General features: G+C 36.6%; 4 protein-coding genes across 6 annotated transcripts; all 4 read left to right on the top strand.

The window, feature by feature from the left end:
- Nucleotides 1-1045: 1045 nt before the first annotated feature.
- On the top strand, nucleotides 1046-6753 carry LOC102627466 (proline-rich receptor-like protein kinase PERK8). Of its 2 annotated transcripts, none has more exons than XM_006482249.4 (9): nucleotides 1046-1353; nucleotides 1779-2929; nucleotides 3845-4255; nucleotides 4590-4676; nucleotides 5021-5091; nucleotides 5213-5295; nucleotides 5580-5727; nucleotides 5986-6147; nucleotides 6240-6753. In XM_006482249.4, exons 2-9 carry the CDS (start codon nucleotides 1789-1791, stop codon nucleotides 6462-6464), a joined length of 2328 nt encoding a protein of 775 aa, XP_006482312.2. In that variant the 5' UTR covers nucleotides 1046-1353; nucleotides 1779-1788; the 3' UTR covers nucleotides 6465-6753. The 2 variants fall into 2 exon arrangements, with proteins under 2 accessions (XP_006482312.2, XP_006482311.2); XM_006482248.4 differs by having other exon boundaries at nucleotides 1727-2929.
- Nucleotides 6754-9481: 2728 nt separating this feature from the next.
- On the top strand, nucleotides 9482-13551 carry LOC102627174 (hypothetical protein). The gene is made up of 9 exons (XM_006482247.4): nucleotides 9482-9757; nucleotides 10487-10598; nucleotides 10751-10854; nucleotides 11490-11615; nucleotides 11702-11822; nucleotides 11945-12029; nucleotides 12372-12485; nucleotides 12560-12599; nucleotides 13090-13551. Exons 1-9 carry the CDS (start codon nucleotides 9581-9583, stop codon nucleotides 13240-13242), a joined length of 1032 nt encoding a protein of 343 aa, XP_006482310.1. The 5' UTR covers nucleotides 9482-9580; the 3' UTR covers nucleotides 13243-13551.
- Nucleotides 13552-14421: 870 nt separating this feature from the next.
- Nucleotides 14422-19467, top strand: LOC102626905 (isoprenylcysteine alpha-carbonyl methylesterase ICME). 2 transcript variants are annotated; one of them, XM_025100022.2, is made up of 11 exons: nucleotides 14422-15026; nucleotides 15385-15461; nucleotides 15601-15670; nucleotides 15780-15860; nucleotides 16622-16696; nucleotides 17086-17187; nucleotides 17273-17410; nucleotides 17709-17774; nucleotides 17884-18027; nucleotides 18459-18549; nucleotides 18937-19123. In XM_025100022.2, the coding sequence occupies exons 1-11, from the start codon at nucleotides 14815-14817 to the stop codon at nucleotides 18988-18990; spliced, it is 1110 nt and encodes a 369-aa protein (XP_024955790.1). In that variant the 5' UTR covers nucleotides 14422-14814; the 3' UTR covers nucleotides 18991-19123. The 2 variants fall into 2 exon arrangements, with proteins under 2 accessions (XP_024955790.1, XP_006482309.1); XM_006482246.4 differs by having other exon boundaries at nucleotides 14445-15026; nucleotides 18980-19467.
- A 118-nt stretch (nucleotides 19468-19585) lies between these two features.
- On the top strand, nucleotides 19586-23036 carry LOC102631072 (protein GAMETE EXPRESSED 3). The gene is made up of 10 exons (XM_006482338.4): nucleotides 19586-19976; nucleotides 20099-20280; nucleotides 20414-20743; nucleotides 20827-21073; nucleotides 21154-21438; nucleotides 21541-21627; nucleotides 21735-21767; nucleotides 21846-21905; nucleotides 21986-22128; nucleotides 22315-23036. Exons 1-10 carry the CDS (start codon nucleotides 19793-19795, stop codon nucleotides 22927-22929), a joined length of 2166 nt encoding a protein of 721 aa, XP_006482401.2. The 5' UTR covers nucleotides 19586-19792; the 3' UTR covers nucleotides 22930-23036.
- The last annotated feature ends 165 nt before the right edge of the window (nucleotides 23037-23201 follow it).

The following is a 23201-nucleotide window of genomic DNA, read 5'->3' as shown; positions in this document are numbered from 1 at the left end:
TTACTTCTTTTTTTTTTTTTTTCCAATGAAGGAAAATAATCCCATAAAAATAAATTACAGAGTACGAAAAACAAGCACGATGATGGAAATTATTGGTTAAAGATACAAAAGAAGACACTTTTCCAGATACACAAGAAACCCCATCAAAATTCCAGCATTAGCTCAACAAACCCACAAAGAGCTTTCCAGTGAATGAAGATCCTCGTTATTAACTAAAATGTCAGATTGTCAGTGAATAAATTAACTAACAGATGAAAAACAGATTGGCTTGCGTAATAATGAATTGATGATTCCTAATAATTTGCTACAAATCGTTTAATTAAATATTTCACAATCAAAACACAGCACGCATGTTCAATTCAACACGGCTTGGCATTCGAACTTAAGGCTCGCCCAGATCCACATTTATACATATATTACTCAAACTTAACATTATTTTTTGTACATTCAACGCTGACTGTAGTTGGGATAAAAGAAACCTTAACGCGGTCTAATTTTTTTTAATTTCTCCCCTAATTTCGCAAAAAAGATTTGACTTATATAATAGCACAACTTATATAATAGTATAATACTCACTGGCAACCACGAGTCCATGACCATGTGTTGTTGTTATTGCTTTTTCTTTTCTTTTCCTCCTTGTTATCTGGGGCATGCGCACGATACTCAATTATTACTCCCACATTTCTTTCCATTTATTCATTTATTTCCCATATTGGTTCCATCAAGTTTTATATTATTTGGACTCTGCATGGTAATAATAAATTACACAATGGTCTCATAGTGGGTAACGTTAAGAATTACCAAAAATACAAACACACTGTATACACTATGATACAATATTTATGCGGCAAATGTGTACTAATTGATTCAACTCGTAAAATGGATAATCTAAATCCTATTTATACAAAAGGAAAGCAATGGGTTAAGATTCTATTGGGTTAACGGGGTGATTGTTATTATTTTTTATTATTTATTGTAAGAGATAATGGAAGATTCTTAGATAAAATGGGCATAAATTCTACACTGTAATTTATCTCTTTTAAAGAATATTATTAACAAAAGAAAAAGAAAAAGGTCAAAAAAAGAATCCAAGTGAGTTTAGAGAAGAATATATAAGCCTGCCTTAGTAATTCTCCGAACATGGTGCGAATGTATGAAATACTGAAATTGTCTGATTACACAACATGTGATGTCAAGGCTCTGCAAAGTTGCCCCCACGTTTGTTTTGCACATTTTGTGGCCAACACTTAGCACCGTCTTTTAGTCTTTACCATTTTCCACGGAAGCAACTTTGCTTTCTTCCAAATTAGCGAAAAAATAGAATTTTCCAGCCAGCAATTTCCATCAACATTGGTAAGCATTTTTTTGTGTCCTCAGTTTCTTGATCTTTTCTTTGTCCCTTTCAGTGATCTGGCTGATGCTGCATTTGATCTTTTCAAAGTGGACTCTTTTTGATCTGTTTGTTGTTCTAAATTTTGTAATTTTTGATATGGGTTTCGGCCAGTGGAGGATTCTCTCAACTGGGTTGTGTTTATTTATTTATTTACTTTTTTGTAGTGACAGAGTTTTCTTTAAAGCTTGTAAGTGTTTGTAGGTTGTTAAGAGGATTTCAATAGTGTAGAAAGATTTGAGCTTTTGGCTGTGAGAAGTGTGTTCTATGGACTGAATTTTGTTGTAGATTTTTGTATAGTTGTATAATTCTGAGAAAAGATTTGATCTTTGATAGGTACATTGGACAATTAGCTTTACATTACATATTCTTTGGTTCATTTGTTCAGATAAAAAATAATGACTTCACTTTTGCCACCTTCAAATTCATTGCCTTCTCTGATTCCACCACCAGCACCACCACTGGATTCATCGATAGCTACTTCACCACCTCCTTCAGTTCCACCCCCTCAATCCTCCCCTCCAGCTGTCCCGGCTGTCCCTCCCCCTTCACCACCATTATCACCACCTCCATCAACAACGCCTCCACCAACATCCCCACCACCAGCATCCCCACCCCCTTCACCACCAACATCCACTCCACCATCACCACCAACAGCACCCCCGCCATCATCTCCTGCTGTCAATTCCCCTCCCCCTCAACCCCCATCCCCACCACCGCCACTGGATGCTCCTCCTCCTCCTGAAGTCGATCCCTCGCCTCCATCTCCAGCCCAACCCCCGCCTCAAGCCTTGGCACCTTCTCCACCTCCTCCAGCCAATGTCCCAACAACACCTTCCTCCAGTTCACCTCCTCCAGCCAATGTCCCAACAACACCTTCCTCCAGTTCACCTCCTCCAGCCAATGTCCCAACAACACCTTCCTCCAGTTCACCTCCTCCAGCCAATGTCCCAACAACACCTTCCTCCAGTTCACCTCCTCCAGCCAATGTCCCAGCAACACCTTCCTCCAGTTCACCTCCTCCAGTCAATGTCCCAACACCACCTTCCTCCAGTTCTCCACCTCCACCTTCGTCAAATCCACCTACAAGTACTCCTTCGCCTCCTGTGCTTACACCACCACCTCATCCTTCTCAATCTGCTCCTGCACCAGTTACAAAATCTCCCCCGGCGTCTACATTGTCACCACCACCGCCTTCAGTCCCCTCAACCTCTTCACCACCAGCAGTTTCACCTCCTGCTCCTCCTAGTAATTCATCTACACGTGGAAGTCCTAGTACTCCACCGCTACCATCTGTTCCAACTGAGAAACCAACAGCAAAATCAACTAATGGGACCACTGTATCAGCAAATGCGTCACCAAGGAATGCAGGGGTTTTAGGCACTGGAGGTGCAGTGGCAATAGGCATTGCAGTTGGGTTTCTGGTGCTAAGTCTTCTTGTGATGGCTGTGTGGTTTGCGCATAAACGAAAGAAAAAGAGAGCTGGGGAACATATTGGTTACACTTTGCCGTCTCCCCATGCCTCCTCACAGAAGTCAGGTGATCTACTGAACATTGCTCAGTAATTTTTTAAGTTATGGCCTTATGGTTTTTGATTCTTTAGGTTTTCAATCTTGAATCATTGTTGTTTAGATATGTACTAGCTCTAAGTAAAATCACTGTGATCTTGTAGATGTTGCCTGATTAAATAGGACCTGTAATCAAATGGCTCTTAATTTAGATAAACAGTACTGAAGTGTAATATCATTGGTCAAAAGAAAGGAAAGCTCTTGCTTTAAACTGGATAGTTGTAAATTGTTCCTTCTATGGAATCAAACTCGTTTTTTTTTTTTCTTTTTTTTGAAGAAAAAAAGAGGTAACGATATGTCTATAACAACATATGAGAGCATGCATGGTGTGTGCGTGCATGTGCACCATCTTTTGTGAAAAGTTGGCAAATTGACTTCTAATGTGATTACTGTTGCTGTACATTCTGGAAATTGCATTTTGAGATGATATTTTTCAGGGAACTATATGCTTATTTGGATGTATCTTCAATCTAAATTATTGAGTTTATTGCAGAGCAACATGTTGATTGGCAAGTCATACTAATTTAAATATATTCTTTTATTTTTTTTGGCTCATAGTTTTTACTTTTTAGCTCATTGTTTTTGGGCCTGGAATATGAACCGTGGTTCACTACATGTTGTCCATTTGTTTCAGACATTTTAGGTCATGGATATCGAGGTGATGAGCTGCAATGTTCGTTCTAGATTCTCTCTCTACAGGAGAGGATCAAATGTTCTCTGCTTTCTGGAAAAAAAATTGCATGGCTATCTATTCTCATGTTTTTTAATTTGTTATTGTATTTGAATCCATTCTTTTGAGTTTGCTCTTTGGCTAGCTATAACATATATTTAGTGCAAATGAGGCTGTTGAACTATAATAATTAGTTTAATTGCATGTGCTTTGCAGATTCAGTATTTCTAAGGCCACATTCTCCAGCTCCCCTGGTAGGAAATGGGTCAAACAGTGGTTTTTCACGTTCACCATCAGAGTCAGGTGTACTAGGCAATTCAAGGTCATGGTTCACGTATGACGAACTGATACAGGCCACAAATGGGTTTTCAGCTCATAATGTTCTAGGTGAAGGTGGATTTGGTTGTGTATACAAAGGCGTCCTGGCAGATGGAAGAGAAGTAGCTGTCAAACAGTTAAAGATAGGTGGTTCACAGGGAGAGCGCGAGTTCAGAGCAGAAGTTGAGATCATTAGCCGCGTGCATCATCGTCATTTGGTTTCACTGGTGGGATACTGTATATCCGAGCGTGAAAGATTGCTTGTCTATGAATATGTCCCTAACGATACTCTTCACTACCATCTCCATGGTAAGGCATACTTCTCAATTTAGAATTTTAGAATTCCATTTTCTCTATAAGCATTAAATTTCATGTCTTGAAAATAAAATTTAGGATTAAAAAAGGTCCCTCATGAGGTATTTGAATGGCCTGAAACTATTTGATTCATTAATCTTGCACCAAAAATTGCTCCTTGTGTAATAGTTAAAACAATTTTTGGATTTTTCATATGCAAATAAACATTTCGTGGATCTTTTAAGCTTGAGAACCCAGGCTTCAGTTTGTGAATATCCCCACATGAATTATCTCCCTTTTGAAAAATGATAAAATGGTAACTTTCTTGTTTTGCTACACGATTTTGCAGCTGAAGGCAGACCTGTTATGGATTGGGCAACTAGAGTCAAGGTTGCTGCTGGCGCAGCTCGTGGGATAGCATACCTCCATGAAGACTGTAATATTTCTTCTTCTTTGTTTGTTTCTGGATTCATTTATGTCATTGATTGTAAAAAAGCAATCAATACATTCTTATGGTACTTTATCTTTGATAGAGCTTCTCATTGTCGTCTTCCACATTTTGCCGTGCTGGTCCAACATTATAATTTTCCCAATGCCCTTTAAGTATAAAACAAAGACAACTCGATCAACATTATTATGAGCTAAATAACCATCTTAAATTATCTAAATACGTGCATGAGTTTAATGTAAAATTGTGTCTTCCTTATGTTCTCCTGGTCTGAATGTGAACTGCTTTCATTTGTATCATGTACTGAAACATTTTACTTTTTGATTTACCAGGCCATCCTCGCATTATTCACAGGGATATCAAGTCATCGAACATTCTTCTTGATAGCAGTTTTGAAGCTCGGGTATGCCTGAGTTTTCCGCCTTATTTTTTCGACAAACAATTTACTTTCTCCATCTAAATTTGTAGGTCAGAGTTCATACTCTTAAAGATGCTTTTTTATTCATTTATTTTTATTTTTACAGGTTGCAGATTTTGGGCTTGCTAAGATAGCGTTGGAATTGGATTCAAATACACACGTATCTACACGTGTAATGGGAACCTTTGGGTAGGTGAACTGTTTGTGGCAAAACTTGTAAAGTAATTTATGAACCTTCATTCTTGTGTATGCATTAGATCCTTTTTTACTATGCTGTATGAGCATGGTCAAATGTTAATGCTATTTCTGCAATAAATTTAGAATTACAGACAGACATTAATCTGTTTTATGATTGTTCTTTAGCCAGTGTGTTTATAAAGCACTTGGTTGAATATGACAAAACCTTTTGTTTAATATGTACTGTTATCTTATATCCTATTTATATATATCTGATCAATGGGTGTGATTTCCAGATACATGGCTCCAGAATATGCAACAAGTGGTAAGCTGACAGAAAAGTCTGATGTTTATTCGTTTGGGGTTGTGCTTTTGGAGCTAATCACAGGTCGCAAGCCTGTGGATGCTTCTCAACCATTGGGTGATGAGAGCCTGGTTGAGTGGGTAAGTTATAAAGACCTCAAACTTCTGTATACAGCCAGATATTATACCAAAGATTTTGTCTTCCGTTATAACAAAGATTTTTATTTTTTGTCTTCCATTAAAGTAATTAAATAGAGAACTTCTATATATTTGCTAGATAATGACATTAACTAAAGTGAATGGTCAAATGGATACATTCAAAATTTTCTCTTCAGCATGTCCAAGGGCTCCAATGACCATCTTGTAATATAGCTAATGATTATTTCGTGTGTTGTTCAGGCTCGACCATTGCTTGCTGAAGCACTTGAACATGAGGATTTTGAAGCCTTGGTAGATTCTAGGCTGGAAAAGAACTATGTGGACAGTGAAATGTTTTGGATGATTGAGGCAGCTGCAGCTTGTGTGCGCCATTCAGCAACAAAAAGACCGAGAATGAGTCAGGTAAAATCATGTTTGAACGACAAAGAAATTTCCGTTTTTTTCATTTCTAGTTGAAGTTTAATAACAGAAGTTTCTTTTCTTTACTTAATCAGGTAGTGAGAGCTTTAGACACATTAGATGGAGCATCAGATCTCACTAATGGAGTGAAACCCGGCCAAAGTGGAATTTTCAGTTCAGCACAACATTCTGCACAAATCAGAATGTTTCAAAGGTTGGCATTTGGTGGTAGTCAAGACTATAGTTCAGATTTTTACAACCAATCTCAGACTAGTTGGAGAAGTCGAGAATATGAGGATCGGAGTTCCTATATGCCATGAGTGTGTCTATGGTATGCAGAATTGGGGACAAATTTCTGAAATATGATTGGAAACCAGAAACAGCTCGAGGCTCTCATTTGAGATCCAGAAACCAGGTCCTGCTGCTTGATTCTTGTACAAATATTGCGATTGTGCATTTTCTTCTTAATTTTTGTTCACTCAGCCAAAAAAAATGATTATTTCTGTAGGAATTGCTGATTTTTTATTCTTTGTTATACATATGGATTAACGCAGCTTCCATTTGTATCTCTATCCGTTAAAGTAATATAGATATATATTTTCTTCCAAATTTCTTTCTTTCAATAATGGTCCTTTACAAATACTAACTTAAAAGGTTAAATGTGAAAAATCATTCTTCTTCCATTTTAGCCATTGTACAGTAGACAGACTTTTGGGGATAAAGATCACATCATTATTAGCTCCTAAGCAGAGAGAAGATGGTGATGGAAGAAATGACAGTATCAATAATAGTGAGTGCAGCTGTCTGTACCCAGCTTAAATCTTGCTGCGGGACGAGATATTTAAAATGTTACAGACTTGCAATATCATGTTGTGAGCCTAATCTTACCCAATACTAATCTGAAAAAATGAACCGGGGCCACTATAATTTTGAAGTTATGAAGTGGACATAATCTTGAAATTAAAAGTGTGAGTAGGTGACCAGGTGATGTTACAACAAGGCCTGCTAGCAACTACAGATGTAAACGTATATGAAGCCGTGGATTAGTAGACAGCAACATTAGCAAACAGATGAATTGGCAGATTGTTATGTCATGCATCTCAACGGTTATCCCGCAAAGAGTGAAACCCCATTGCCGTTTCTAGTGACGGCATTTCTCTTATCCATTGTCAGCTTCAGATTAAAAATCCCAGTTCTTGTTGAAGAACAGCTTGTTAAAAACCTCTATAATTTGAACCTTCTTGGGTCAAAATAACTAGCAACAAAGCTAGCTTAATGCCTAATGTTTTTATGCATGTATTGGGATAACTCGTGGATGGCAACTCATCATTCATATACCTGCCCAGAGCCCCAAAGCCCCAGCTTTAGCATATTCCAACACTCTCCTCAAAGTGGGTCAATGCTTCACTAAGTTTAATTCTTTTATCTAATCAAATTAAAACCGGTCTATATTTAGCTATGGTACATATTTAACGACGATAGTCAAATCATATGCCATCAGCAATACATGTCTTTATATATTGTTAAAACGTTTTTTTTTTAAGAGATTATTACTCATGATATTTATAATCATATAATTATTGAGAATTGTTTACATCAATTCTGATATGACACTGCTCAAATTTTTTAATCTTCTCAAATATTCGAGGGACATCAAATCATATGTCATGATCAATACATGTCTTTATATATCGTTAAGACATTTATATTTACAATCATACAATTTCTAATATGACACCGCTCAAATTTTTAACTTTTTTTAACCCTCTCAAATATTCAAGGGACGTCAACTCTATTTTTGGAAGAAAGATTATATTCACTCAAGTTTTGAAGCTTCGAGGAATGAAATTTAAATTAACCCCTCTAATGCGTCTGTTGTGGCTCGAATCATTTCTCTCACACTTATGAGAGAGTGGCTCTAGCCACTTGAGCCAAGCCCTAGTGGCTTATATCGTTAAGACGTTAACCCAACTTTAGTAAATGAATTTATTTATTTATTTATTTTTGGGTGGAAGAAGCTCGTGAACTTACAGGAGTCATGTCATATTAATTTGTAAATATTTATTTAAATGTTTATTAATTTTTTTATCTAAATTTTCGTTTCATTAATTAATGTGAAAAGACACATAATTAAAAGATTTGAGTTCTAATGAGAAAAGTAATCTCAAAAAGTCAAAGATTATTCTTCTTAAATAAAATGGTAAAAATCTCAAGCGATACGATAATGTTTAAAAGGAGGCGCAAAAAATAGAAAGGATAATTTTTAAAAATCTCTCCTGAGTTTTGAGGTAGTTACAAATAGATGACAACAATCAATTTATTTGTAAGCACCTGCTCACCATTAGTTAAATTTTTCGTTGACAGTTAGTTGCCTTTGAAAAGACGAAATTACCTTGATGATGTTTGTATACAGTGACTCAGTGAGTGATCATTGCCTCTATTTCACATAAACTCCATGAATAATCAATTGTAAGTCCAAGCGCACCCTAGTTCCAACTCAGCTGAGTTCAACTCATCCGTCGTTAAAGCTCCGCTCGAGCTCGAGACCGAATCCGATGCCCTCCTCTCCCAAGGACCCACATTTTCATACTCTCGTTCAACACCTCGCCGACCTCAAAACCCTTGTCCAAACCTTCATAGATAGCACAACCATAATAGCCTCAAAAGCTTTTTAACTCGGCGAGTCTCGTCTCACTCCATCATTCGAGTCGCTGCGCTATCGAGACTGAAATTAAAGCCTGGATTGACAGAGAGCATGTCAACGGAGTCACAAAGGCTTTAAAACATGTGGATGGAGATGGTGGCAATGAGGATGACTTGGTGAGGCTGCTGACTTAGTTAGACGACCGAGTCTCACAGGGGCTTAATCACCGGTTGCAAGATTTGGTCAAATGTTTTTTCATTACTTGAAATGATTATACACTAAAGCCAATGGCGTGCATACATTCAACAAATGTCTTTGTGGGTCAATTGTTAATGGTCTAACAATTCAAGCTTTGATAACAATGAGCTCAAAACACATTCAATTAAAGGCTTTTGGAAACCTAAGAAATTTGGATCTGAGAGCATAGTGATTAAAAAGACAAGTCTCAATTATTGTGCTCATGCCAATTGCCACCAGATGTTGCAAAACTTTTAGTTATCTCACGAATTGTCATAAATGCCCCCAACTACCTAAACGGAAATTAAACGGAGCAAAAATAGAAGGGGGTGCTTACAAATAAATCAATTTTTCCCATCTACTTGCAACTACTAGAAACCTCAGGGGAGGTTTTTAAAATTACCCAAAATGAAAAAAAGGAAAATTGTTTTTGTTTTTTGACGTGAAAAAAAAAGAAGCAATAACAAAGAAAGAAGGCTCGATCTTGGTTGTATTCTGTGGACACAAACTTCGAAGAGACGGCGAGAAAGCAAAAACGAAGTGAGAGAGTGAGTGATGGGTGAAGAGAGAGAGGATTCGCAGAAAATCAAAAGAATAGCAGCCGCTGCATACGATTACGACAACGACCCGCGATGGGCGGATTACTGGTCAAACATCTTGATTCCGCCGCACATGGCCGCCCGCTCCGACGTTGTCGATCACTACAAGCGCAAGTTCTACCAACGTTACATCGTTCGTACACTCTTCCTTTTTCAACTTTTTTCATCTTGGGTTTTATTAAATTATTTCAGATTGTTGTGAATTTTTATCTCCGTTTTTACTTTTTGGATTTCTGATGTTATAATGTTTTGTTCTTGGATACTGTTACCGTTAATCTATTTTTGATTGTTTGAAGTGTTGTTTTTATTGTCTCTGCGAACTGTATTTTGTTTTATTTTGGACATGGGATATGGGTTTGTTCAAATGTTTTTGGATTGTTCGTGTTCTATTTGGGATTTGGGATCGCAAGTTGTGAAATTTTTTATCTGGGTTTTAGTGTTTTGTAATTGGAAACTATCGTTTTCAAAATTTGATTTTGATTGTTTCAAGTCCTAGTTTTGTTGGAATTGGGAATGAGATTTGTCATTCCTGATTTGCTGCATTGATTTTGTTTGTTTGTTTTTTGTTTTTTTTTTCCAGTTTTGGGTCCTGGTCATCTTTGGTATTAGTTTCTTTTGGGATCAGTTCAGTGTATCATAGGCATTTAAGAAAATAAGTGCTAATCATATTTGGGATGGGGTTTTTCTGTAACTTGTTTTTTTTGGTATAGAATTTACATCTTGGGTTGGAAGATGCTTATTGATGCTTATTATTCACATTATTAGTAAACTTTATGTTGGTTTAGGAGCTTACCTCTGTTTTGGGCAATTTTTCTCCCCAACTTGTTAGTTGTTCTTATAGTGGGATCTTTTCAAAAAGCAGGATCCTGATCTTGTGGTGGAGTCTATGTCTCAACCAACACAAGCCTCGGCATCTTCAACCTCATCAGCAACTGCAAATGACCGACCTCGACAGCGTAACTCTGCTAACCCAGGTAGATGAATACATGTCTCTGCATGTCTGATTTAATCAACAGAATTGAAAACAGCAGCGGTTTCATTTTTAAGTCAGAAGTTCATTTAATTTTCTATTTTCTGGAAAGAATCCTGCTCTTTTCATTGAATTGAATCCAAATTGATGTTGTAGGGTCAACTACTAGTAGGTCCTCTGGGACATCAACCAATGCAGGTTCCAATACAACTTCTGTGCGCTGGGACCGGCAAACAATACAATTTTCTGTCAATGCTTGGGTAATGTAGTTTCTTAGGCGTACAAGTATGTATATACTTACAAATGCGCATGCAGTCATTTGTACAAGTGTATTAAATTTAGGTTTACAAATTAAGTAAATCCTCAGATTGAGTTTTGCCTTTGGCCTGGCCTGAGTGTTTCTGCTTGTACTTTTTTTAATGCAATTGTAAGAAATTGTCAATCCTAGTCCTCCTTGGTTGGTAACAATATCAATGGTTTCCTGAGTTCTTCATATTTCTCCTCAAAATTCAGCATTTTTTAAAAACCTACATTTAAAGAAAGGAGTAAATAATAAAATAAATTGAAATAAATGCTTCAACTTTTTTTTTTTAATCAATTCTTTTGGGGCTTGATGGACAATACTGCCTAACTTTGATGCGATAGGAAAGATTTGTTGAGGAATATCCTCAATTGAGTATCTGGATGGTTTATGATAGTTATATAGTTTGATTAATATTTGTGGAAGTTGTCGAGTTATGAATTTTGTCGTGGATCCTCTCACTAGATCACAAAGTCTTGTTAATCCCTTAAAAGTTATCTATGCAATCTCAGTCAAAATGGGCTATGCTTTGTCCTAGTTCTTGCATCTAATTTGTAAATTTTTAAGCTTACTTCTATGTTTTAATTCTTGTAGGTTTTTGTTGTGGCTATGCTTGCAATATTTCCACTCATACCAAGGAATCTCTCAAATAGGGCATATAGACTGTCATTTATGGGCACGGCGTGTTCCTCTATATATTCTTTGTACTCACTTTATGGGGTACCCATCCATTTTGCCTTTTATCCTACACTTAGTATGCTATGCTGTTTTTCTTTTTAGATTGATCAGTCATATACCATATGCAGAAACCCAGAGCATGGAATATGCAGGCTTTGCAAGTCTACTTTCAGTCAATAATAGCAACCAAAGATTTTATTTACTTCATCTACTGCCTCTCCTTTGTTACTTCACATCTTTGCCTAAAATGTGAGTATTGCTTGGTCTCTAAAATGTTGTCTCTTAGTTTGATTTTCCCTCAATCTATATAGCAGACATTTTCTTGTCGCTTATTTAATATAATGGACTGACTATGTTGAGCTTTGCTTCAGTTGCTTTGATTCCCATTTTATGCCGCTCTGTGGAACATGTTGCGAAGTTCTTAAGGCGTAATTTTAGTCGTTCCATCTTGTACAGGTATGAGACCTGCCGACTCATGAATTTTTGTGGTCACTATAATTTGCCATGACATGAACTTATGTTTGTTTTCAAGTGTTTAGAAATAAATAAATAAATAAATAAATATGAAAATCACTAAGCACTTCATTACGAAGTAAGAGCCTTTGACAGAATAAAAATTCTCAGAGAGCATTTAGGCACATTCCACTTGACGGTATGATTTCTTTGGTAGCTGTGTAGCCTAAGAAGTCAGTAGTTATGGTTTTATGTATGTGTTTATATTTGTAATTTGCATATTGTATGATGTATTATATAATTGAATACATAAAACATTTTCAATAATTTCTCTTTTGGTGACAGGAAATACTTGGAAGATGCATGCGTATGGGTGGAGTCTAACTCAACTACTCTTAGCATACTTACTTCACATGCTGAGATTGGACTTGGCTTCCTTCTAATTATCTCTCTGTTGTCGTAAGTTTCTCAAATCATTTCTTCCTACTTTTTTTGTTTAATTCGGTTCGTCTTACTTTTAATTACTCATACAGGTGGCAGCGTAACATAATACAAACATTCATGTACTGGCAGGTTGGACATTCCACCTCTCTTCTATAGATTGGTTTAACTATTACTACATAGCTTTATTTTCTATGGATATTTTGTGCCACAAATTTTTTTTTCCATGCAGTCTAACGGTCGGTAGAATGAATATATTATTGCTTTGATATGATAATGATGTATTTTCTTTATATGGTGATCAATGTTGCATTCTATATGTCCCTCTATGTTACCCCAAACTGGATTATATCTGGATGTCCCAGGGTTTCTTTGTTACTCTTTAACATATTATGCCTTTGGCGGTTTCCATTTAAAATTCACTGTCATCATTTATGAGGATTCTTAACATGATGTTTGAATCTACTTTTACTTTTATAGTAGGTGAATGATTTATCATCAGATGCGTTTGATAGAGAGAAATTGTAGTTAATGTAGAGAAAACATACGCGGTAATGCATATGAGCTACAGCTATATAACTTAATCTAAAAATGTTCTCCCTGTTGGAAATCTGTCTGGCAGCTCTTGAAACTCATGTATCATGCGCCTGTGAGTGCTGGTTACCATCAAAGCGTGTGGGCAAAGATAGGGAGGACTGTCAATCCACTTGTTTATCGTTATGCACCGTTCTTGAACACTCCAATTTCTGCTATTCAGCGCTGGTGGTTAAGATAGAAGTATTGAGGTGAGCATGTAGGGTCACAAATCTACATGGGATTTACTTGAATATAATTTTTGTAAGAAAAGCTGAATTTAGAATTTAGATATATGATGAAGTAGCCATCTTGACTGTAGGCGGATTCTTCAATTAATTTTCAACATTCTGCCTTTCTTTTGTTCTGTATTTTTACTGGATATGTCATGAGTTTGGTCCTGCAAAGCGGCTTCCTCAAATTTTTGTGGTCAAAACTTGACCCTGCTCAGTTTTTATTTATCAGTGATGATATATCGACAACAACAAACAATTATTATTCATTTTAGTTATATGCGTGGGTGCATTTAGAATTTCTAACTAGATTCTATAACAAATCCCAAAACCCAATCCGATTATTCTTATTTTTTTTTTCAAAACTGTAAAGAAACATTTAAAATTTCATTTTTCTTTTTCAAAAAATAAAATAATCTAAGACTCCAAAAAAGCACTCATGACATGTAAGCATGTAACAAGTAGCTTGCTGGCTGTTTTGGCTAAAGGGTAATCGAGATACGGGCGAGTGATATGTGGCATTTTCTTGAAGCCACCAGAAAATGGGATGTCTCCAAGTGCGTTAAATGGGGCAGCCGCTATTTTTTGTTTGAGCAACCACATAATTTGTGTACCGGGCAATGAATGGACTTTCGGCAAATAGATGAATCGAAGTGTGTAGATTAATGAAAAGTAGTCTAGAATAAACTTGACAAGCTTAAATATAGAATTAAAATTAGTACTTTCAAATAACAAAGAAAGCCTACTCTGCTATATTTTACTCATGAAGAGTTAACCCACTCCACTCCAGCGCTACTAAACCATGTCACAAGTTATTATAAACTTTCTTGACTATTTACTAATTGTCACTGGACACTCAAAACAACCAATAAACAAATCAACTTAAACTTGGGAGGGTATGTTTACGGACTACTAACTCCATAACTTATAAGTACTCGCAATAGTCAAAGCCAAAGCAAAAGACTTTTTTTTTTTTTTTAATAATGATGAAATAGTATTTAATCAAATCAAAGTTGACAACCGACTCTATTTTGATGTCTCATGTCGTACCACGAGTCCTACTCACATGATGCACTCCATGAACCACCACAATTTCCAAACGAACACGTTTCCATGAAGATGAAGATGAACACTTCACTGGAACCTATTAGCATTGAGCAGAGAATCTCTTTCTTGCAAGCTTCAATGATTAGACATTACATCGATAAGATACGCATTAAGTGGCCCCACCTCCAATGGACGAGTAGCGGAGGGGAGAGACAAATAAGTAAATAATTCCTAGCAAGAGCAACAAAATTAAGAAACACACACACCGCGCTCACACACACACAAGGACAACAACATTGTATTTGCCTGCACATGAAGTACGTTGTTTCATTATCATTGCACTCATTTCAAAGCATATCATTAACGACCCACAATCCAAGATCCAATCTCCAACCATATTATTAATATATAAAACATCTTTTATTTTGCTTTCTGGGTTTTGTTTTTGGGTGTGTTTCATTAAGGTGGTAGTGGAAAAATAGACAATTAAAATTATGAATGACGATATGGAGACCGAACCGATGGTGTCGTTTGGTCCCTCTAGTAATTATGTGGGAAGCAATAATCAGCAGAGGCGCCGGAGACCCGCCGGAAGCAAGCCGGAGAAGCCACGACGGCAGAATTCGTTTAGCCGAGATATTGGGCACGCTGCCGCTGAGACTTATCTTATCACCAGGCTAACCTTCACTCTTCTTCGATATCTTGGGTACTGTTTATTTTTTAAAAATCTGTTTTTATGATGGCATCTGATCGGTTGAATATGGATGTATCTGGGTGTTTGTTTATATGTGAATTTGTTTCAGATTTTGTTCTATTTTTTCTGTTGTTAGTTATGCTTTGACACATGTTGATATGAGTTGAAAAAGTTTTGCCTTTGTTTGTTTCCCAAGAAAATTGCGGGACACAGAGGAAAAAAAATATTGATTCTGTTCAAGTTATTGTGCTTGCATCGATATGAAGCTTTGGGATTATTAATTATTACCTTGGTGTTTGTGGCGGGTTGCCGTAATTTAAGTTCTGTTTGCAACATTTATATGTTCTATTAATCATTTATTTTCATTCAGGTTAGGCTATCGGTGGATCTCAAGATTGGTTGCTCTCGGTTGTTATGCTATGTTACTTTTGCCTGGCTTTCTCCAAGGTGCCTGTTTTCCTTTTCTCTTGCATAAATAATTATCTTTTTTTAAACAAGGATTGGATTGTGTTCGATTAGGGAGGAAATTAAAAATTGCCGAAGTGTCAAAGATTTATGAGACATATCTGCTTTTGATCTTCTGCAGTTGCCTATTATTATTTTTTCTCGAGCCAAGTCAGGCGGAGTGTTGTTTATGGAGATCAACCCAGAAATAGGTCAGCAAATGTGTGATGCGGTTAATAGTTAATATATTATTCCCTATGTTCGATGACCTTTTCAGGTCACAGAATGCAGACTTAATTTACTTCTACCATTACAATACAGGTTGGACCTACATTTTCCCACAAATAATGATGGACCGAAGCCAGTTGTGGTGTTTGTAACTGGTGGAGCCTGGATTATTGGGTGAGTAATTTTGAGTAGCTGCCTCATTACCTTTCAAGATCTCCTAAAATTTCCTGTCTTTTCTATTATTTTATGAAGTCAAATTTCTTTCAGGAACCCATATAGGTACCAGTTTTAGGCTAAAAATTCAGTCACACTCACCCCTCTTCTCTGCTATAGAATACCACCACCTAATTGAGAAGGAGAGCTCGAGAAGAAAGTTAAAAAATATGATGGCTCCATATGGTTTTGATACTGATTTTGGAAGCAATTTCTTAGTCTCTATATCATAGTTGGCTTGAGAAGCCCTTTGAATCACAGAGTACTTTTATCTGTGTTGTGACATTAAGAAGACATATGGAGAGTCCATGTGAATGAGGAATTAACATCAAACTTTGCTGTTGGATTCACTTTTCCTTGCAGAACTTTGACATCAAAGACATGTTAAGAGGTGTAATGTGGTCATTACGTCCTTCATTTTCAACAATAGTTTTGGCAATTCCATGTCTTATCAACAATCATCTTTCCCGGTTGCATTTATGATGACCATTTAATATATGCACAAAACCCATTGTCTACCTTGTTTGTTACCTCACTGAAGGTGCGGACTTGTTGAACTTTGTTGTGCCAACTGTTTCTAACAATACTACTGTCCTCATTCTCTGGCTGATTTGTAGTATTTTTGTTTTAAATTGCTGTATAATTCCTTTCATAATATGACTTTTCTGTTGGAATTATTATTTAGTTATTTATTTATTTATTTTGGTTTCATGTTGGTTTAGGTACAAAGCGTGGGGTTCTCTTCTAGGAAGGCAGTTGGCGGAAAGAGACATTATAGTTGCATGCCTTGATTATAGGTAATTGTTCAGTTCAAGCAATACAATGTCGGAGTCACATTTTACATCATTTAGATGTCCAACTTTTTGAAAATATGAAAAAAAAAAAATGTATTTCCACAGATTGGCTGGTGCCTTTAGCCTGATACGTTTCGAATATAATGCCTCTCACATCCATTCCTGAAGGGGTGTGTTGGAAGTACGAAAAGTAATTTCATTTTATGTTATTCATAACAGTTAAGCAAGTTTCGAATCTGGATAAACTGACAAATTTGATATGCTGATTTGTCAGTTTATTTATATAACTCTCTCTCCATCAAGAGCATGCTCAAAATTAGTATTAAGTTTAACAAATAGAGCTTCTTGTACTATCTGTTCATAAAAATTTACTTTAGCCTATATCAATGCAGAAATTTTCCCCAGGGAACTATCAGTGACATGGTGAAAGACGTTTCTCAGGGCATCTCATTTGTCTTCAACAACATTGCTGATTATGGAGGTGATCCTAACAGGTGATAGGCTGGTTTCCTGTTTTCCTGAATTCACAGTTTGATCTTCAAATGGTACCATTGATTTCTGATGTTTGTTTTTGAGTAGGATTTATCTAATGGGGCAATCAGCTGGTGCACATATTTCTTCTTGTGCTCTCTTGGAGCAAGCAGTCAAAGAATCTACAGGAGAGAGCATCTCGTGGAGCGCTTCCCATATAAAATATTATTTTGGTTTATCTGGAGGGTAACGTTTCTGTCCGTTCCTTTATTATGAACCCTGTGGGAGTTTAAAGAATGTTAGCAAAGCAGTTTTAAAATTTTTCTGTCAATATATTATCAGCACCGGTATTACTTAATTTAGTAACTGAAGGTTGTCTATTGTTATACTGAAATGTTTAAAATCATGAACTTCTAGGTTTGATGTATTGAAGGTGATAGAAACTCATAGCAGTAATGTTCTTCCAGTATGTTGATCGATTCCTTCATTGATGTTTCCACATAGTTCTATATTTTTATAATTCCCTTTCATATTCTATTGACAGGTACAATTTACTTAATTTAGTAGATCATTGCCACAACCGTGGTCTCTATCGTTCCATTTTCTTAAGGTAATCTGCAGATGATAATTTTATTGGTTTTGATCAAATCATGCTTGTCAATTTTTTCCTTATCATGTTCATTGCCATAGATGAGTTTTGTTGTGATTTGCTGCTACAGCATCATGGAAGGAGAAGAATCCCTTCCAGTATTTTCACCTGAAGTAAGAATAAAGGACCCAAGCATTAGAGATGCTAGTTCTCTCCTTCCTCCTATTATACTTTTTCATGGAACCTCAGATTACTCAATACCATCAGATGCCAGGTTAGAATGTGCTTCTCTAGATTGATACGGCATGCTATCCCTTCTTGTATTTAATATCATTGCTATGTTTATATTCTGGATCTACAAAAATAAATGTAGCAAAGGTGTATACTGGTAGTGATTTTACGCCGTATCATGGTTTTCATTAAATTAAATGATGGCGAAGTATTGTTAGTATCAAATCAGATACTATTCATGTCAAATATAAGATGTGTTGCCTTCTTGTTCAAATTATTTATTTATAATGTCATAAAGATATTGGTGCTAAAGGTGCATGAGGTATTTGCAAAATGAGAAAAACAAAATGGAAACTGAAATGCATCCAGTCTATCTGACTGTTGGAATATGATTATATGAAATAGCTTTATTACAAATTTACTAAAATTTCTGCGTATTTCCGTTATTCCTGATATTTAAGTTGTCATATGCAGTATGGCATTTGCGGATGCTCTTCAAAAGGTTGGAGCCAAGCCTGAGCTGGTTTTGTATCCTGGGAAAAGTCATACAGACTTGTTTCTGCAAGTAAGTCATGATTGGATGTCTATTGTAATTTTCATCAGTTTTTGTCCATTATTCTTGGTCAATGCTTTTCATAATTGTTCTCAGGCATGGGTTAATGAAACCGTGAAATAATGTCATTAACCACCTATAGCTGGATGCAATTTTTCTGACAAATAAGTTGTTTGGAGCTGGAAGTATTCAGATTATTGATTTCCACTGATGGACATAATTCTCTCAGTTACTTTATAGTTCTGAACAAGTGGGTAAATAATTTTTTTTCTATCTAGATAATTAGGAAAAAAATTATTTATTTATGTAATTTGCTAGACTTAATAGCATTCTATGACTATATGACTATATGCCCTAATGTAATAGCTGTTGTCTGCTGTTGCTATATCCCTTGCCTAGTTGCCTTCCAACCTTTCCCTACCTTGTTACCCATGCTATGCAGGATCCTCTTAGAGGCGGTAAAGATGATTTATTCGACCATATTATTGCTGTGATACATGCCAATGACAAAGAAGCTCTTGCAAAGGACGCTATGGCACCTCCAAGAAAACGTCTTGTTCCCGAACCTTTGTTAAGGATGGCTCGACTTATCAGCCCCTTCTAGGGCACATAGTTTGTAAGGTTTATCTTAAGTGTATGGTGGTTTCCAGGCCCGGTCAAGCACTGGTTGCACACTCTCTTCATGCATCATCTCTGTTAGTCATTGATCAGATATCCGTTTCTTCCCGGAAAAGCTCACAACATGCAACACTTGGCTGATTCATTTTGATTCCATTTGTTGAATGTTCTGAAAGTTTACAGATTTACGAGTGTTGTAAAATCATTATGGTAAAGATGATGACAGAAGTGTTGTAATTTTATTCAAATTTATTTGTTCAATTGCCAAGGTTGGTTTCCTAACTGGGAAACTTTCACCCTTCTCAGATGAAAGATTTCTCCATTTCTGATTACAGGTTTATAAGTCAAGTCACAAATCGTAGCAATCGTAAAAATAAACCAACTTTTTCTCTCTCTCTGGTGAGGTATTGGTTAAATCTGTTAACATGAAGAAGGGCCCTCGAATGTTTAATACAGTTGATAGATTGATTTTAATTCAACTAATAATAATTTGGTCACCCGAGTAATTCCAATAATAACTTGAACTAGCAAAAGCTTTATTTCAAAAACTGTAGAGGGGAGAAAAGAAGATAATAGCAAAAACTTCCAGTTCCCTCCAAAAGTAGAGCAGTTAAGGAAACGGTTATTCCTTCTAATCATGGGACTCCAAGCACTCCACCAAAAACTTTTTCTTCTACTGATATCGGAAATACATTCTCTTGCAATCTCTGCAATGACGGGGAATCAATCCTTTCTCTTCTTGCTTCTGATTCTTGCTTTGCTTTTCGTGCTTTTTCAGCCCTCAAAATCATGGAAGTACCCTAGTGAAAGTTCCCTTTCAGGTTTTATTTATTTATTTTTTAAAGAACGTGAAGAATGCAAGATATTGGTTTTGATTCCTTTCATTCATACCTCTCATGTTTCCCCTTTCTGACTTTTGCCTCTTTCTCTTCTTCTGCTAAAGTGCCTTATAGAAGAAGTGCTTTTAGACTTTCAAAGCCATTAATTGGAGAAGATGGGAAGATTTATGCTTGTTCGGAAAAGACTTTATTTGCATTTGAAAGTAATGGTACCATTGCTTGGTCCTTGGATTTAGATTTCACATGCAACATTGGTACGGCTCCAGTTCACGGTGGCACAGGAGAGGTTAGCAATCAACTTTCTGATTATCTTTCCTGAAGTGCTTTTAATTAATGGCACTGTGTTCATCCCTTAATGCTCCATATTACTTTATTCGTATTCCAGCTATCTCCTATGATTATTGATTTATTATTGGCAGGTATATATTGTTGCAGAAAATAGAGTTCTGAAAGTCGATCTTCTGAAGATTGGAACTTCTGAATCTGCCACACAAGTTTTCTACGGTACAGGATCTGGTAAAGGGGGAACAGGTGCAATTGCTGGGATTGCAGTTAGCACATCGAGTTCATCAGTTTACATTAATGTTAAACGTCACGCTCTCTTTGCATTCATGACACACGGACAACTTCTGTGGAGTGCTGGACCTGTGCTAGATCAATTAGGCTATCGTCAAGGTTGCACGAAAACTGATGTTGATTGTTACTTCACTTCAGTCCCCGTGATTGATCAATGTGAGGGAAGTATATATGTAAGCACTTCACATCCCAAATCTTTCTGTTTTGTCTACAAATTCTTTTGCTTATTGTGAGAATAGAATTTTTGCTTTTTCAGATCTCAAATACTCAAGGTGAACTTTACTCTTTGTCAGCTCGTAGTCCTTATTTTAACTGGATCCAGGATTTGAGTTCATTTGACAAAGCTTTTACTCTCACCCCTGGAAACAATGGTTACTTGTATGTTACAATACCAGTTAGGGCTCTAGTGTTGGCTCTAGACACATCCTCAGGAAATATTCTTTGGCACAAAAGCGTTGGACCATTAGGTTCTGCAGAATATGCTCCAGTAGTTGACTCTAATGGTAAGTTACCTTCATCATCTACATAGCCCTTGATGATAAAGTTGCTTTTCTTCAAATTTTTCTCACTTTTCTGTTAACAGGTTGGATATCTGTTGGTTCATTAGATGGCTTGCTGTACTCATTTTCCCCGTCTGGGGTTCTCAATAAATTCTCGAAATCAGATACTTCAGATTCAGTGATCCAAGTTAGTCCGCTTCTTGATTGCTCTGCCTATGCAGTTTATATATCCCAAACTGAGATGAATCAAAAGATTACTTGCACTAGTGGTGAGTATACTTTTGTTTCCACAATGAACCCTAAAAGTGCAGTCTTCTCCTTATTGGTTCCATCTACTGGGGCCATATATTGGTCTGAAAGCTATCCTGGTAACTTCGGTTTCTAATTCTTCGAAGTTTGATTTTTGTTGGTTAGATTTCAATTTCCTTATTGCTTCATGTCTAACTGCTTTCAGTGTTTGATGGTTGTAGGCCAATTCTCATCCTTGTTGTCAAAGAGTGATCTGCAGCATTTTGTACTAGATGAGAGTCTTGTTCTTGCTTTTCTCACTGCTTCAAGTAAGATTTTCTCATCAAAGCATACGCATATTCACCAAGTGTTTTTAATTCCATTTAAAGAATCAACATCATATGTCAGTAAAATTGATGAGTTTATGATGATGCAGAGACTGGCAACCCGCTGCCATGCCGTACTAAGTGTAAGAATCAGTGAAACCACTCTTTTAAAGTTATTACGCTGAAAAATATGTTGCATTTGATCCTTTATCTGTTACCAGATCAGAAACTTGTAGCTAGTTGCTCTCAAACAAGGCCTAAGCTGCCTAGTATCTACACAGGTAAGTTGACAGTACTCAAAGAAATGAATCAATAAATAAAGAAAGAAAACTTATGGACACATGCCTCTCAATTTCTTCAGGCAACGAAAGGGCAATACTGCTGTTCCTCTTTTTTGAGTCTGTAGTCTTGCTAGTTTTAGCAGTGCTAGTGCGATTCTGTTGTATATTTTGGAGGAAAAAGAAGCTCCAAGGCCAACATCTGGGAAATTTTCTTGAAAAGAGAGTAAGCCTTGAACTTTAACAGTTTCATTCTAGAAAAGGCTCAGCCTTGTTTATTTAGTTAGCAACTTACTAAAATGTTGTATTTTGAGTACTTTAAAGCTAAAAATATGTAACAGCATTAACAAGATTATAGTTAAATCACACACCCAAAAGCTTTGGCAATGGTTTTAACTTTTGGCCCTTTCAGAGATCACTCCAACTCAAGAAGAAAGCATTTGATAGATCAATCACAGAACTGGAGAAAAAGGTTGCAGAGGATGCAGTAGCCAATGAAGTGATCAAAAAAATCAGTAGTTTGGTACGTGAAAGACGGAGCGTTGAGAGGAAGCTCTCAACAACATACAGTTTGGGCCGCGATGAAGCTGCAGCAAGCTCAGAGTCAAAATCCTTCCCACCAGTTTATGATGCAAAAAGCAGAAGCTACTCGTTTCAAGGAGCCAAGAAAGAAAGTGTTACCATCTTTCACACATTGAGTGCAACTTCTTCTGCAGAAAGTAGCAGCGAAAGAGAAACCAGCTGGGTTTCCGAGGATAAAGATCAGTCAACAGCCAAAGCTAAGGCAAAGGCAAAAGCAAAGGCACCCATTAAAGCAGAAAGTTCAAGTGATGGTGATGGGATAATGGATAAGGAGTACAGAAGAAGCCCATCAGAGCCAGCTTCAAGCTCAAGGGGGTTCATCAATCCATTACTTCTGAAGCAAGAAAAGTTGCAGGACAAAGGGGAAGTGGTGGAGTCAATGTCGAGTAGCATAAGAAGCATGCTACTGTTGAAGAGGAGGAGGACATTGTCTTCAACTAACTAGAGGATTCATAGCTACACATTCTATAATTAACGTTTTTTATTTATATTTTCGTGGAGCACTAATCCTTTGTTAAGAAACCGAGATTCTCTTATGATTGAGTTTTTTCATTGCAATTTTCAAAACTAAAGCTCGTAATTATTGACAATTAGAGAAGAACACACACACACACACACACACATACATATCTACTATCTCGTTTTGGAATTTTTTTTTTCCAAAAAAAAAAAAAAAATTCAGCTCGACTAGAGTTTGTTAAATTTTATAGGGGTGAA

The sequence above is a fragment of the Citrus sinensis genome, chromosome 6, assembly GCF_022201045.2.
Source record: "Citrus sinensis cultivar Valencia sweet orange chromosome 6, DVS_A1.0, whole genome shotgun sequence".
In the NCBI taxonomy this organism is placed as follows: domain Eukaryota; kingdom Viridiplantae; phylum Streptophyta; class Magnoliopsida; order Sapindales; family Rutaceae; genus Citrus; species Citrus sinensis.
This window is presented reverse-complemented; position numbering and strand designations above follow the sequence as displayed.

Coding starts and splice junctions, on each gene's coding strand:
- LOC102627174 (XM_006482247.4), top strand. CDS start 9,581: ATGGGTGAAGAGAGAGAGGATTCGCAGAAAATCAAAAGAATAGCAGCC. Junction 12,486..12,559: donor CTAATTATCTCTCTGTTGTC/GTAAGTTTCTCA, acceptor TTACTCATACAG/GTGGCAGCGTAACATAATAC. Junction 12,600..13,089: donor AAACATTCATGTACTGGCAG/GTTGGACATTCC, acceptor TCTGTCTGGCAG/CTCTTGAAACTCATGTATCA.
- LOC102626905 (XM_006482246.4), top strand. CDS start 14,815: ATGAATGACGATATGGAGACCGAACCGATGGTGTCGTTTGGTCCCTCT. Junction 15,462..15,600: donor TTTGCCTGGCTTTCTCCAAG/GTGCCTGTTTTC, acceptor GATCTTCTGCAG/TTGCCTATTATTATTTTTTC. Junction 18,550..18,979: donor ATACAGACTTGTTTCTGCAA/GTAAGTCATGAT, acceptor CATGCTATGCAG/GATCCTCTTAGAGGCGGTAA.
- LOC102631072 (XM_006482338.4), top strand. CDS start 19,793: ATGGGACTCCAAGCACTCCACCAAAAACTTTTTCTTCTACTGATATCG. Junction 21,768..21,845: donor GCTGCCATGCCGTACTAAGT/GTAAGAATCAGT, acceptor ATCTGTTACCAG/ATCAGAAACTTGTAGCTAGT. Junction 22,129..22,314: donor GAAATTTTCTTGAAAAGAGA/GTAAGCCTTGAA, acceptor TGGCCCTTTCAG/AGATCACTCCAACTCAAGAA.
- LOC102627466 (XM_006482249.4), top strand. CDS start 1,789: ATGACTTCACTTTTGCCACCTTCAAATTCATTGCCTTCTCTGATTCCA. Junction 5,092..5,212: donor ATAGCAGTTTTGAAGCTCGG/GTATGCCTGAGT, acceptor TTATTTTTACAG/GTTGCAGATTTTGGGCTTGC. Junction 6,148..6,239: donor AAAGACCGAGAATGAGTCAG/GTAAAATCATGT, acceptor TTACTTAATCAG/GTAGTGAGAGCTTTAGACAC.